Consider the following 16,327-nt stretch of genomic DNA (forward strand, 5'->3'; position numbering starts at 1 on the left):
CAGGCCATGCTTCAGCTAGTTCACCTTCTTCAGGAGTCCTGTTACATAGCAGATAAAGTAATCACAATCGCCCGTAGATTGTCACAAATTGTCTTAACAACACTTCCTTAGACCTATGTACATTGGTCACCGATATAACGGGGTGCTGCAGTGAAGTGCTGTTAAGACAACTTATGACAACCTAGGTTGCGATTATTTTATCTGCAATGTAATAAAACTTTTGAAGAAGGTGAGCTAGCCGAAACATGCCCTGTTTTGGGCCCATATTGATCTAGAGTTATTTGCGTCACTGCAGGTCCACAACGACCTAGCATTGTCACTTAACTGTGGGGTCCTTTTACTAAGGTGCGCTAGCCATTTTTGCACGCGCTACACACTAACGCGTTCGCGTTTAGCGCTCACTAAAACGGCCAGCATGCCTTAGTAAAAGGACCCCTGTACGTTTTGGCATCTATTTGGAATAAAGGTCAAGACTATTTCTCCTGACACATCTGCACTGGTCATTCCCACTGGCTTTGCGCACATTTGCTCAATGTGGGAGTATTTTTCTTTCTTTTGCACTGTTCTCTTTCATTTTTTTCCTGTTTGCGCTTTAAAACTGCCTACTACAATCAAGGCAAAAGTATTTAATAATCTTCAAAAGTGTAATTACCTCGTTTGTTCCTGCTGTAGTGTGTTGGGGTCAGGTATAAAAAATCTTACTCGAAAACGTAAGGAACAGGGAAAGCCTCCTGCAACAGGTTTTTACAATAACACATCAATTTTTTTTTTTTAACTACCCAACATGTTTCTTTAGGAGCAGATATATATTTCACAACAAAGCCCCCTCCTTCTATCCAAAATCTTTATGAATTTATTTTACAGTACAGCTGTAAGTTTATTTTCCATACATCTGTATTTCACAGAAATTTTTAAGATTATTCATGCAAATTCCACAGGGTCACATCTGTGCTGCTGGCTCATTTTAAAATTTTAACTTATTTAAAACATTCTCTTATTCTTACAAAAGTACATGTAAACATATACACAAGAAAGATTCTGCCACACATTTAAGCAGTATTTTCAAGGTATGCACGAGTTTAAAGTGTATGCACTATTTTTTATGAATAAATGTGTACATCGCCGAGAGCAAAAGCAGAACGAAAAGACTGGAAATTGTTATAAACAGTTTTAAAATGTGTAATTTTATGTACAGAGTTCTGATACTGAAAAGTTCAAATATTAAACATGATAGCAGCTTCCCCAAGTGGTCATAATTTTTCTACTTGACTAACTAGGGGTACAGGGCCAAACAGAGAACCTACTGTTTTGGTAGAATTGTCTTCCAAGTGCCCCTGCACCATGATAACAGCATCTGCCGCTCCTGTATCCTTAAAGGCACACAGATGATTGCTGCAATACTATAAAGTGCTGCTAGTCTGTTAATGACCCACCCATGAACCTTTAAGGGGGTCAGTATGTTAAGACACAGGCCAGGATTCACTAACCTGCCAGATCGACCAATTCAGAAACCAAAAATACGCAGATGGGGGCGATCGGAGGAACGCCCCATCTGCCTGCATGGATCGCACATGCGCAGACCATAGGAGCAGCAATCTTTTCTTTTTTCTTTTCTTTTTTTTTTTTAACTTTTTTGTACTTTGGGCGGCGGGACTTTGGAGAGACTGAACCAAACGCCTCCACTGACCTGTGTGGCTCCCAGAAAGCTGGTCCCGCTCTTGCCAGCTTCCGCTCTCACTAATAATAAAAAGATAAATGGAGCCCGTGGTTTTAACCCGCTTAGAGCCTGCGGGTTAAAACCACAGGCTTACACTGGTAGGAAGGGTGGGAGAGTCCAGGCAGGCAGGAAATCATGGCGGTTCGGGGCAGGCAACAGTTTGGGCAGGCAGGAGAAGAGCATCGGAAAGACGAGCAGCGGGAGATAAGAAGCAGGGCAGCATTCGGGGCGAGCAGGCAGGAGATATTGCAGGGCAGAGAGCAGGGCTCCCAGTCGGAAGTCGCTTCTTCAGGTGATCGGCCAGCCCAGTCGGATCAGAAATTTGATAGTGAATCGGGTCGCTGTCCAATTTGCATTCACGGATTTGAAGCGGATTGCAGGAGAGGTAAGTAAATCAGGCCGGATGGAAATTTGATAGTAAAGGGGTCGCAAACTGATCGGTTTGCTTTGTGAATCTAGCCCACAGTTGGCTCAGGTGAAGTTGTCTTTGAGAAAGGTCCAAGGTCCACGCATAAAGGAGAAAATGGCCCCTGTTATCAATGCATTTTGTGGTATTAGGAAAGAATAAAGGCAGCTCCTCCAAGGATGCAGGTCATCTTGCTGAGGAATGCCGAGGGGGGGGGGGGTAACCTGTAAAGGTTAGGAAGAATTTGTGATATGACTGGCAAAGCACAGAGAGGCTGATGTAATAAGCTATTCTATTGTTTGTTGTAGCAATGCACTTCCAATTTTTACTGTTGATGTAATAAGTTTTACAGCAGAAAAATCTGCAGTAAAGCCACCAAGCTAGAAAGTTAACACAGTAGGCATGCAAATATAAGAAAAGCTGCCGAATCCAACAATGTTACCAATGTAAAAGCTATGTTAAATTTTGATCCAGATATATATATTTTTTTTTACTTTCCTTGTGACACTTTTTTACTCCAGCTCAGGACGGGAGTGAAGATTCTAAAGCAGGAGCAAAGACTAATTACAGCAATCAACAGGTTGCAGAAGTGCTCAGCCACGCCTTACCTTTTAATTGTTTCCGAACAGGTTTGCTTATCTCAAGCCACCTCTGTGAAGCAAGAGAAATCAAGTATCAGATGGAATTCAGCATGTTTAACTGACATTAATTGTAGGTTTTAAGCCACCACACTTACAGGAGAATCTACGGAATCCTCTATGTGCTGTAAACCAAAATATTCTCTCTCAGTCACTCCCAAGAAGTTATAGACCATGTCCAACAACGTCTGACCAGTGTCCTGTTTCTGCAAATAGAAAGTCATTTTGGTAAGTTTTACTTGGATTTTTTTTTCAGCCAACTGTAAATGCAAGACCTGAAAACAATCTATGTGCTTGATGGACGAATCTCTTCAAAATTGGTTAATAAATCTTGATATATATTTGTGCACATGGCTACATATTAGTGGTTATCACCTCAGTCCTCAGGACACTCCAGTCAGTCAGAATTTCAGAATATCTACAATGAGATAGATTAACATGCACTGCTTCCAGTGTTTACAAATCTATCTCGTGGATATTCATTGTGAATGCCTTAAAGAAACAGACTGGCTGGCATGCCTTTAAGGACTGGGTTGAGAACTATTGCTATATAGACATACAGAGGGTAATTTAAAAAAAAAAAAAAACCCCCAACAATACACATCTATCTGGATAGAATAGGGTTACCATATTTGCTAACTCAAAAAAAAGAGGACGCTTGACCCCAACCTTGTCCATGCCCCATTCAGGGTGCCCTATCCCACTCAACTCCTGCCTCCTGCTAGTCTCCCCCTAACCCCCCTCGCCCAGCACAGTCCTCAAGAAAAAAAATCTGACTCTTTCAAAAGAGCCAATAGTATCTCTCTGCTCTTGATAGTGGGAGGAGTCCACACAATGTGCATGACAGCTTCACTGTGCATGACATCAGAGGCCTGACTGCTGAATCTCTACACTTAGATTCAGTGAACAGAGACAGATTAGAAAACACAGGAATCTCCCTCCCCTTTGAAAGATGCAATGAACATGAGAATCCCTCTCCTCATACTCGCTATAATGCAACTCCATGTGACCTAGTAATTACCAATTTGGAACTTTCGGCTAGATTCACAAAGCAAACCGATCATGTACCGATTGGTTTGCGACCCCTTAGCAACCCCGGCCTGATTCACTTACCTCCCTGCTGACCATCCTCCGATCCATGCATGCAAATGAGGGCAACGGCATGCAAAGTAGGCAGGGACCCGATTCACAAAGCAAAGCCCTACAACACCGCCTGGACTGGCCGATCACAAACAAGAGACTGCTGAGGACCAGTCGCTGAATCCCTTTCCGTCTGTCCTGCCAGCCCCGGTTCAGCACCATGACTCGATCAGTTAGTAGAGGGATGAAATGCTCTATTTTCAACAGCATTTGTGCAGCTTCTTTCTCCCTATTCGGCGGAACTGAAACCCATAGCTGTAAGCTGCCTGCCTGCTGTATAAGCCGCCTGCATGCCCCAATAGCCTGCCTGCCTGCATGCCCCGAATTCCTACCGGCCCCAACTCTCCCACCCTTCCCCTGGTCCAGCGTTCCCCTGGAACTCAGCCCAAGAACCTGCTCGCCCCCATCTTCCAGGCCTGCTTTCTGCCCCGAGCTCCTACTCTCTGTTGCCTTCCCTGCAGTGCGAGCCCGCAGGTTTAAAGCAGGGATGCACGCCGCAGTGCAGCCCCGCTTTAAACCCGTGGGCTCGCACTGCACGGAAGGTGGCAGAGAGCAGGAGATTCTGGGCAGCAAGATTGCCTGGAAGGGGAGAGCAGGAGAGCTAGCCCTTGCAAAGGAAAAAGTATTAAAAAAAATAAAAAAAAAGTTGCGGCTGGATGGTCTGCGCATGCATGGGGATCGTTTAACCGCGATCCGTACCTGCAGATGGGGGCATTCCTCCGATTGCCCTCATCTGCATATTTTGGCTTGAAGAATTCGTCGGACCTGCCCGATTGGGCAGGTTAGTGAATCCAGTCCTTTGTAAAATTAAAAATCACATTTTCTTTTAGTATTTTGCTTAGAAATATATTGATTTATGTTCATATGAACTGTGCTTTCATATTGTTTATTTGTTTTGTGAATCACTTCGGGTTGGGCTGTGCCTAAGGAAGGCAGTATACAGATATCATTTAGCATGTATATTCCTTTTTGAAAATGTGTTGCCATCATTTAGAACTCAAAATATTAAGGAGTAAATCAATTCTTCCAAATACCTGTATCCTGTTCTCAGCCAACTACAGTAGATAAATAAATAAATTTTAAAAAACTATGTTTGTGCATTCTTAATTATTGTGAAAGGTGCTCAGTGTCCATATTTCCTGCAGCTGAACCACTTAGAAATCTTATTCGGGACCATCATATCATCTCTTAGTCCCTTGATGTAATAATTTATCCAATCAAGCACCACAAATAAGTAAAAAAAATCAGCACTTATCCGATTATGAAGACAAGATGGGATGTATTCAACTTCACTGATAAGCGGCTCCGTAGGATAAATGTGTTTGAAAACTTAATCATCAAAATCAGTGCTTTTTTCCTTGTGCCATTAAGTGTTCCCCTGCTCAAGCCTGAGTTTCACCATTTAAGGCTTCCCCAGGAGGAGTATCAGTGTATCAATGTTTTCGTCCAGAGCAGCATTTTACTGCGACTTAGCTGGCGCCGCCCACTAGAACAACTTCAACCAATGGTTCAAAAACCGGAAACAAAGCACTTCCTGCACGAGCCGGCAGAGGGAAGGCTCCAACGCCAGCCAGAGCAGCATGTCATTAAGGCTGCTGCTGTCAGCATTGGAAATTAAAGGCAACTTTCCAAGGACGGGGAAAAGTGACAGAGAGAAGGACACTGACAGAAGCAGTGGGGAGAGGCAGCGAGACAATCGATCAACCCAGTGGAGAGAGAGAAACTGCAAGCAGGGATCAGGACCTAGGCATCAGTTCAGAATTTTAGGCACCATGGAGATGAGTTGCCAAACAAAGGAGTTCTCTTTCTGTTTCCTTCACATACCTTGTAATAGGCATCTAGCCTCCAAAATGGCACACTGATGCTCACCCTTGCAACCTATGGGGTTCATAGACAACATCGCGCGAGACGACGGCGCGCCAAAGAAAAGCACTATTTTAAAGGGTTCCGACGGGGGGTGTTGGTGGGGAGCCTCCCCTATTTTACTTAACAGACATCGCGCTGGCATTGTGGGGAGTTTGGGGGGTTGTAACCCCCCTCATTATACTTGAAACCGAACTTTTTGCCTGTTTTTTAGGGAAAAAGTTCAGTTTTAAGTATAATGTGGGGGGTTCCCCAAACCCCCCCAACGCCAGCGCAATGTCTGTTAAGTAAAGTGGGGGGGGGTTTCCCCCCCACACCCCTCGTCAGAGCCCTTTAAAATAATGCTTTTTTTCGGTGCGCCATCAACCTTGCGCTCAGTTGTCGGCGCTCAGTTGTCGGCGCACCGTTGTCTCGCGCAATTTAGTCCCGTCACCAACCTGTGGCACTGTCATATGTAACAGAAAATGTTAATTACGTTTCTTAGCCCCCATTGCCCCATCTCAGAATAAGAATATCAAGCACAGCCAAGCCAATATTTCATGTTCTTTTTAATCCACGATATCAAGTGATTCTTAAGCAGTATTCGTTTATTACCAAAATTTTACGTATGGAACAGTTGACAGTATAAAGTGATGTGATAAGAGGCCAGAACAGTAAAAGAATCCTTAAAAGCAATGAGGACCCTTAGCTATGAAGAGATGAAAAATTCAGAAATCAACTATGTTGTGTTGGATTTAAATAAGAAATAAATTGGAACAGACTAGATAGGACTTAAACTCTGCCATACTATCCTAATCTGTATTTCTGTGTCTGCAGAGAACAAGGGATGGATGCTCTGCCATATTTCATAATCATGAACAAACAGGTTTTGGTTATTCCTTTGTTGGATGTCATAATTTCCGGTTGTTATCTTCCTGTTAATAAACAGAGCCAGGCTAGGTTTGCTAAGCAGTATTATTGATTGCTTCTTTATTTAGAATATCTGTTTTTAGTTTTTGATTGCAATATTCTGTATTTTTCTGTTTTTCAAGTTTCTGAGGTAGAGTACATCTTTTTAAATGCAATTTTTAAAAAAATGGTTATGTCTTGAGGTCAGTTCCAATAAGCTAACTCAACCTCTTCAGTACATATGTTGTGCCTAATGCACCTGTATTTTAACAAGTTGTACTCTCCTATGACATCAAAAACAAAAACTGTGGATATAGATGTTCTGGAGATAATTTATTAAACACTGACATATAAAACCATGAAAATTCAATTAAAAAAATACAATGCTAAAAAATATGGTGATAAAAATCCACCCGGACCCTACATGGTCCGTGTTTTGGCGAACACGCCTTCCTCCTAAAAGGACCCCTGAGGAAGGCGTGTTCGCCGAAATACGGACCATGTAGGGTCCGGGTGGATTTTTATCACCATATTTTTTAGCATTGTATTTTTTAATTGAATTTTCATGGTTTTATATGTCAGTGTTTAATAAATTATCTCCAGAACATCTGTATCCACAGTTTTTGTTTTCATCGGTGGATTGTTTTCACTGTGGATCATCGGATCTCCCCATTTTTCTTTATTGTGCTGCTCTCCTGTGACATGACAGACTGCTGTTATGATTTTTTTTCTCACAGCCTCATTGCAGAACTCAACTGGTTAAAAAGCTTTGCATTCCTTTCACCTGCTGCAGTACTTCAGCATTCTAAAACGGGGGAAGGGAGGTTTGAGGAGAGGTGAGGTTTCAGCCCACTGAAATGAAAAAAGATCAATGTGTCAAAACCCACGCACCCAATCAGAATGCAGAGCTGAACAGGAACAGAAAGGGGGGAAAAGACAGAAAATTACAGCAGATTGTAAAACAATGCAGCAAGATTAAAGGCATCTAAGGCAGTGCTAATTAATAATGCTGGCAACCTACCATTATCAAAAATGCTGTTCAGGAAGGACCAATTACCACCTCCGCCTCCCTGGTTTCAAAATGAAATACTGTCAAAGTGGTTAAAACAGCTGTTACTCACTAAATCCTAAAGCTAAAAAAAGGGACAAAATGTAATGGGGGGGGGGAATCCTTTCATCATAGTAGAAGGAAATGTACTGCACACAGAGCTTTGTCGTCCTCCCCTAGTCACCTCACAGACACGCGTGAAGGAAGAAGCACTCACTGACTCTTAAAAGGCAGTAATACAAGCAACTAAATTCGTTTAGATAATTTAGCTGCTAGTTCTAATAAGCACAGCAATATAAGGTGCCCCCTTTTGGTTCAGATTTTTCCTTCATTTGTTAGGTAATGTTTCAAGTTTCCACATGTGCCCTCTACCTAGTTTGTTGGTTTGTTTATTAAGATTTATTTACCAGCTTTTGGAAGAAATATTGCCCGACTAAGTACCTGTACATGCAACCCTAGCACTTAGAGTACCAAGCGGACGTCGTGCTGACACGTAGATATGAGGCAGGAACAACTGAAGTGGACCGAGAACCAAGTTTCATTAACCAAAGTTATACAACATAATTATCCCCCTCTTTTACTAAGGCGCGCTAGCTGATTTAGCGCGTGCTAAATGTTAACGCGTCCATTATATTCTAGGAATGCGTTAGCATTCAGCCCACACTAAATCGGCTAGCATGCCTTAGTAAAAGGACCCCTATGCATTTTTATTTTAAAAAAGGGGATATAATTCAAGGTGTTGACCAAATGAAGATGGAAGATATCATGAGGTAAACCTGGGTGAATCTCTTCATAAAGGCTAATAAATCCCAATAAATAAATAAACTGCAGCACAGTGCTGCTCAAACTTTTTCTAGCTGTGAACCCATGATTATAGCTGTAGCGATGCTATGATCTTGCATAGGCACTTCACGATCACACAACAATGTAGTTTCTACCAGGTCACAATCATTAATTCATAGTTTTTTGCTCTGGCACAAAAGCGAATCATTTCACAAAGCAGCAGCAGAATAAACTGGAGCACAGAGCATCTGGATGAGCTTTATCTGCGTATACTCGCCTTCTTTTGGGGACAAACAAGAAGAGGTATATTTGCAGTTCCTTTTCCAAATCACCACGCTTAAATCAGGGCCACAAGAGGGAGAAAAGGCCTTTCTTGCAATAATTTTCATTATCTAGTGAGACCAATTTTTCCACATGGAACAGAAAGCACAGGACAGGACTGGAAACATCCGGCAAACTTGTTCATCTGGGCACCTACACTTTAGCACCTAGGAGTTACTTTGTCACGCAAATCCTCTAAATAAGAACATAAGAATAGCCTTACTGGGTCAGACCAATGGTCCATCAAGCTCAGTAGCCCGTTCTCATGATGGCCAATCCAGGTATCTAGTACCTGGCCAAAATCCAAGGAGTAGCAATATTCCAAGCTACCAATCCAGGGCAAGTTTACAGAAAAGTTCTAGATGGTACTAGCTTGAGGCAGAAAAAATGTGTACTGCAACAATATATATATGTATGTAACACTAATATCAGTAATAATAATAAATTTTGGTAGTGAGAAGATCTAAGTGTGGATTGGTCAGTCAAATGAACGGAAACCGTTCAATCCTTCAACCCGTGCGCAGGTGATAATCCAGCACATCACACCATCATAGAATCTTACTCGTATGTAGTGAATCAAAATAACAATGCACAACACTCATGATAAATCATACAAAATTATATAAAGTTGCAGTAACACATTAACTGACGACAAGGTAGAATAACTGCAAAGTCTATCCAAAAAAGCAGTAAAAAGACTTAACTTTTCAAAACCCGGCACTTTCTGTCACCATGTCGCATCTGCGCATGTGTAAATGCACTCCAGACTCGGCCCGAACAGACAAGGTTTGCTTGGGGCTGAGGTTGGGGGGGGGGGGGCAGAATGGGGTGGGGCCACACATCCTCTTTTTCCGGATGCAAAATCTGGTAACCCTTGCTATGAGTACAGCAGTTGTGCATCACACTGGAGCAGGAAAGAACCTCTTAAAAGTTGATTTGAGCAAGTAAACTGTTGCCAGTTGATAAACTTCTTGGAATTGTCGGTTTACTCATGAATGGATAATGAATAACTCTTGATGGGCCATACAGATATTTATCTGCTATGCTACAAACAGCATAAAAGTATACATCATGACATGATGGAATGCAATTTGCTAGTAGACATGCACAGGGGTAGAGTTTGGGTGAAGCATGGGTCGATTTTACAAGCACACGTGCATTAGAACAAACTGGCATGGTATAAAACCTGTGCTTCCTGTTTAACTCAGATAGGGGCAGCTGTCTCTGAACGTTAATGTGCAGATCAGTACCCAGTGCTAGCTGGCATGACTGCTGATAGTGGTATTATGCACAGCCACAATATCAGCACAATACCAGACTGCTGATACCGTGGCTGCTGTCTCAAGTACCAAAACAGTGCAGCCCCCATTTCTCACTTTTCTAACCACCCCGTCCTATCCCTCTTCCTTTAGAAACCTGATGGGAGATGAAGGCCAAATGGCCCATCCAGTCTGCCCATCCGCAGTATCCACTGTCTCCTTCTCTCCCTAAGAGATCCCACGTGCCTTTGTCTTTTTCTCCACCACTTTTACCAGGAGGCTATTCCAAGCATCTACCACTCTTTTTGTAAAATTTCCTTAGATTACTCCTGAGCCTATCACCTCTTACCTTCATCCTTTGCCCTATCATTCTGGAGATTCTTTTCAATTGAATGAGACTAGCCCCATGCTTATTTATTCCATAAAGGTAAATGTCTCGATCATATCTCTATCATTTAAATGTCTCTATCATATCTCCCCTCGCCCACCTTTCCTCTAAAGTATACATATTGAGATCTCTAAGTCTGTCTCCATACGCCTGATAACAAAGAACACGCACCATTTTAGTAGCCTTCCTCTGGACCGACTCCATCCTTTTTATATCGTTTCGAAGGTGCGGTCTTCAGAATTGTACACAATATTCTAAATGAGGTCTCACCAGAGTTTTCCTACTGACCATATCTCTCCCTATGCACCACAGCATCCTTCTAGCTTTCGCAATCACCTTTTCAACCTGTTTGGCCACCTTAAGATCATCGCATACTATGAAACCAAACTCCCACTCCTCTATCGAGCACAAAAGAATGTTAAATTAGGAAACCCTACCCCGGAGAACAAAGCTCACCCTCTTCCTGAACCCTCCCCCCTGAACGAGAATGCCCCCTCCTCCCTGCCTCAGATTCAAAATGACACCAAGGGCATTAAGTAGTAGTCTTATGAGAATCTTCTCTTTATTTGATAGGATACCCCCTCCCCCCTTCACAGAAATGTGTAACCACTAGGGATCAACAGTACCATTTTGATCCAGTATAGTCTTGGGTCAGGAGCAGAAGGGAACTGCTCCTATCCTGAGCCACCAGATCACCAGGTAAGGTCCTGGGAGTGGTCAAAAGGGTAGGGGAAGGTCAGACTGGGGTGGGGGGGGTTGAATGTTTTGAATTTAGTGGGTAGAGGGATCAAAACAGGGAAAGTGGCATCTCCACAGCAGAACTTTATCTGTATATCTGCTCTTTTTTTTAATTTGGAACAGTAGCACATTACATGCAGTGCCAGATAAGTGCAGTAAGTGTCTTCCCAGTGTGGTAAATAGAAGACAGGTTTTGCACTTAGTGCACGCTAGATTTTGCACCTAACGTGGTAAATGCAAAAATATAATCACACTTTACTAAAAGGATCCCTAAGAGTCCACACCTGCAATGCAGGCGCTATTTCTGCCTCTTACCTATTTTATAAAAATGCATAGGCACCTATGTGTTTTTATAGAATAGCAACCAAGTAGATGCATATCTGCCTCTTAAACCACGTAAATTACACTTTTCCTTCCTAAGTCTTAGGGAAAACCCAAAAATAAACTATAAACTAAAAGAGCAATTGATTGCTTTGAAAAACCACATGGACAAACTTCCTTATTTCCTGCTTAATACTATTATCATCATCACAATGAGAAAAGGAAAACAAAATAAGCAAAACAGCAAAAGAAAAAATGAAGAGCGTATGGTATTTGCATGGTACAAAGGCACAGCTTTCTTTCTCAAAGCTGGCATAGGCGATCAACAGTAAAGGTTGTCGGGCAATTGTAATTTTGGAAAGATTCATATTTGAAAACATTAATGCTCTATCAGGGGTAGGCAATTCCAGTCCTCGAGAGCCGGAGCCAGATAGCACAGTTACTTACCGTAACAGGTGTTATCCAGGGACAGCAGGCATATATTCTCACATGTGGGTGACGTCATCTACGGAGCCCCGGCGCGGACAGCTTTTCAAGCAAACTTGCTAGAAGTTTCAAGTTTGCACACTGCACCACGCATGTGCGTGCCTTCTGCCCACTAGAGGGCGCATCCCACCTCGTGGTCCTCAGTTCCATAACTAGCTTAGAAGCCATCCCCGGGGAGGTGGGCGGGTTGTGAGAATATATGCCTGCTGTCCCTGGATAACACCTGTTACGGTAAGTAACTGTGCTTTATCCCAGGACAAGCAGGCATGATATTCTCACATGTGGGTGACCTCCAAGCCAACCCAAAAAGGGCAGGTGGGAGGATGGCAAATTTAAGAAAACAGATTTTGTAAAACTGACTGGCCAAACCGGCCGTCATTCCTGGACAGAGTGTCCAGACAGTAGTGAGAGGTGAATGTATGAACCGAAGACCAAGTGGCAGCCTTACATATGTCTTCCATCGGGGTGGAACGGAGGAAGGCTATCGAAGCTGCCATTGCTCGGACCTTGTGCCCCGTGACTCGACCCGGGGGAGGAAGGCCAGCCTGAGTATAGCAAAGGGAAATGCACGCCGCCAACCAGTTAGACAGAGTGCGCTTGGAAACTGGGTGCCCTAATCGATTGGGATCGAAGGACAAGAATAATTGCGGGACCTTCCGATGGGACTTGGTGCGTTGAAGGTAAAATGCCAACGCCCTCTTACAGTCAAGCGTGTGAAGCGCCGTCTCGCCAGGATGGGAGTGGGGCTTAGGGAAGAACACAGGAAGGACAATGGACTGATTGAGGTGGAAATCAGAAACAACCTTCGGGACGAACTTAGGATGGGTGCGGAGGACCACCTTGTCATGATGGAATACGGTGAAGGGTGGGTCCGCAACCAAGGCTTGTAGTTCCCCAATCCGCCTAGCGGAGGTGAGGGCAATCAGAAACACCACCTTCCAAGTCAGAAATTTCAAGAGGGACTTGTTGAGTGGCTCAAAGGGTGGTTTCATCAGTTGAGCTAAAACCACATTCAAATTCCATACGACTGGGGGAGGTTTGAGCGGGGGACAAACCCTGAGTAATCCTTTCATGAAGCGTGTCACCAAGGGATGGAGAGACAGAGGGCGTCCATCCAGGTGTTGGTGGAAGGCGGAAATCGCACTAAGATGGACACGCACCGAAGTGGTTTTCAGGCCAGAGCGCGACAAATGGAATAAGTAGTCCAGAACCGAGGGTACCGGGGCCGATACCGGGTCCAGGAGGAAAGATGAGCACCAGGTGGAAAACCTGGTCCATTTCTGCGAATAGCAAAGCCTCGTCGAGATCTTGCGGGAGGCTTCCAGCACTTCCCTCACTGATTGAGACAGGTCCGGAGGGGTCAGGGAACAAGAAACCAAGCTGTCAGGTGCAATGACTGCAGATTGGGATGTAACATGGATCCTTGATTCTGAGATAGCAGAGAAGGACAGACAGGCAGAAGAAGGGGTTCCCTGGCGCTGAGTTGGAGCAGTAGGGAGAACCAGTTCTGACGCGGCCACCGAGGAGCTATGAGAATCATCGTGGCCGTGGACGATCTGAGATGTACCAACGTTCGCATGATCAGAGGGAAAGGAGGGAATGCATAGAGGAACTTCCCGTCCCAATCGAGAAGGAAGGCATCCGCCTCCAGACGATCCCGCGAGTACATCCGAGAGCAATACAGTGGTAGTTTGTGTGTCTCCGGAGAGGCGAACAGATCTACCTGTGGCGTTCCCCAGCGAGCGAAGACCTCGTGCAGAACTGCTGAGTGTAGAGTCCACTCGTGGGGTTGCAGGAGTCGACTGAGTTTGTCCGCCAGACAATTCAGTTCCCCCTGGATGTAGACCGCCCGGAGGAAGATGTTCCGGGAGGCCGCCCACTCCCAGAGGCGAAGGGCCTCGGAGCAGAGGGGCCACGACCCCGTTCCCCCCTGTTTGTTCACATAGTACATTGCTACTTGGTTGTCCGTGCGGACGAGGACCACCTGGTCCTGTACTACGTGAACGAAGGCTCGAAGTGCTAGGAAGATGGCCCGAAGCTCTAGCACGTTGATGTGACAGCGACGGTCCTCTGCCGACCACAGGCCCTGTGTGCGAAGACCGTCGAGGTGGGCTCCCCACGCGTAGTCCGAGGAGTCCGTGGTCAGAACCTTGCGAAATGGGGGAGTGCGAAACATTAGTCCCGTGGACAGATTTGAAGAGTCTGTCCACCAACTTAGCGATTTCCGCAAAAGCGGAGTCACCGAAATGAGGCGCGACTCCGGATCGCACTCCTGGCGCCATTGTGATGCGAGTGTATACTGAGGGATCCTCAGATGCAGCCTCGCAAATGGCGTGACGTGTACCGTCGAGGCCATATGGCCGAGCAGCATCATCATGCGCTTGGCCGACACCCTTGGTAGTTGAGAGACCTGGCGGCTCATCCGTACCAAGACTTCCAACCGTTGGGTCGGAAGGTAGGAGCGCAGGCGCACCGTGTCCAGCACCGCACCTATGAATTGAAGAGACTGAGCCGGCCTCAACTGAGACTTTGGAAAGTTTATCTCGAATCCGAGGGTTTGCAGGAAGGCAATAGACTGTCGGGTCGCTGAGATAACCTCCTCCCTGGTCGGGGCTTTGATGAGCCAGTCGTCCAGGTAAGGGAACACATGGAGCCCGCGAGACCTCAGGGCTGCCGCCACTACTACCATGCACTTCGTGAATACTCGTGGGGACGCGGCCAGGCCGAAGGGCAGGACTCTGTACTGGAGGTGTAGGTCTCCCACCTGGAATCGTAAGAATTTTCGGCAGGTGGGGTGCACCGGGACATGGGTATATGCTTCCTTCAAGTCGAGGGAGCACATCCAGTCCCCTTCCTCCAAAAGAGGATACAAGACCGGGAGAGATAGCATTCGAAATTTCTCCCTGGCCAGGCATTTGTTGAGCTTCCTGAGGTCGAGTATGGGGCGCATGTCCCCGGTCTTTTTTGGGACCAAAAAGTAACGGGAGTAAAATCCCGTCCCCCACTGGTCCTTGGGGACCGGCTCGACCGCCCGAAGCTTCAGGAGAGCCTTGGCTTCGGTCAGAAGGGTCGGTAGTTGCGACCGGTTGCACAAGGCTAAATTTGGGGGACTGTCCGGTGGCGAGGACACAAAATTGAGCGAGTAGCCTTCGGAGACGATCCGGAGCACCCAAGCGTCTGAGGTAATCGCGGTCCATGCCTTCCGGAAGGACCGAAGACGCCCCCCGATGGGAAGGGGTTCTGGTGAAGGTGCGGAGGGGAACCCGCCCCGTCCGCTCAGCCCGTCAAAAGGAAGGCGCGGGCTTAGAAGGGCCCTGCGCCGGGGCTTGGGTTTGTCCCCCTCTGCCTCGTTGAGACGGACGTCTCGGAGGCGGTCTTGAGAAAGACGGGGTCGACTTCTGGGGGTACCGGCGCGGCGGAGGCCGGAAAGGTTTCTGCGGCGGGGGCCTAGGTTTGGGGCGGACCAGGGATGCTAAAGAGCGTTCCTGTTCCGACAACCTCTTGGTCGCCGCCTCCAAAGACTCGTCAAATAACTCGGACCCCACACAGGGCAGGTCTGCAAGACGTTCCTGCAGGTTTGGGTCCATGTCGAGGGTGCGAAGCCAGGCCAAGCGGCGCATGGCCACTGCGAGGGCCGACACCCTCGAAACCAGCTCAAAGGTGTCGTACACTGAATGGAATAGGTACAACCGCAATTGAGACAGGTTGGACATAAACTTATCGAATCCTGCTCTTTGGGAGTCCGGTAACGAGTTCCGATATTGAGGAAGGTCCTTCACCATCCCACGCAAGTAGGAGGAAAAGGTGAAGGAGTAATTTAGAACTCTGGTGGCCATCAGAGTGTTTGAATAGAGGCGACGGCCAAACTTGTCCAGGGTCCGCCCCTCCCTGCCGGGTGGAACCGCCGCAGAAACCCGTGAGGGCTGTGATTTTTTAAGGGCAGATTCCACCAGGAGGGACTGGTGGGAGAGCTGCGCCTTATCAAACCCTTTCGGGGGAATCGTCCTATACTTTGATTCCATTTTTGACGGGACAGACGTGCCTGTAAGAGGGCTCGACAAGTTCTTCAGCCAGGTCTGCAGGAGGACACTGTTGAGAGGGAGTCTAGGTACCTCTCTAGGGGGAGTGGGAAGGTCCTGTTCCTCTAGAAATTCCTTGGAATATTTGGAACCTACCATCAGGTCAATCCCCAGGGCTTGGGCCATGTCCTGGACAAAAGATGAGAAGGAGGACGGCCTAGCCTGGGGGGACGGGGTTCTCGACCGTCCCGCCGAGGAGCGGGGGGAGGCCTCATGGGAATACTGAGGATTCCTAACCGATCCTGAATCCCA

The 16,327-nt window shown here is 46.1% G+C and overlaps 1 protein-coding gene across 3 annotated transcripts in view; it reads right to left on the minus strand.

Annotated features, from left to right (window-relative positions):
• PTPN3 (protein tyrosine phosphatase non-receptor type 3) overlaps positions 1 to 16,327 on the minus strand; it is a 710,747-nt gene that overhangs the window by 372,062 nt on the left and 322,358 nt on the right. For all 3 annotated transcript variants that reach the window (XM_033930629.1, XM_033930631.1, XM_033930630.1), the window contains exons 3-5: positions 2,860 to 2,967; positions 2,732 to 2,774; positions 653 to 731 (exon numbers count right to left, since the gene is read on the minus strand). In XM_033930629.1, the coding sequence (XP_033786520.1) occupies positions 653 to 731; positions 2,732 to 2,774; positions 2,860 to 2,967 (230 nt within the window). The remainder of the gene's footprint in view (positions 1 to 652; positions 732 to 2,731; positions 2,775 to 2,859; positions 2,968 to 16,327) is intronic.

Source organism: Geotrypetes seraphini, chromosome 2 (assembly GCF_902459505.1).
Source record: "Geotrypetes seraphini chromosome 2, aGeoSer1.1, whole genome shotgun sequence".
NCBI classification, from domain to species: Eukaryota; Metazoa; Chordata; class Amphibia; order Gymnophiona; family Dermophiidae; genus Geotrypetes; species Geotrypetes seraphini.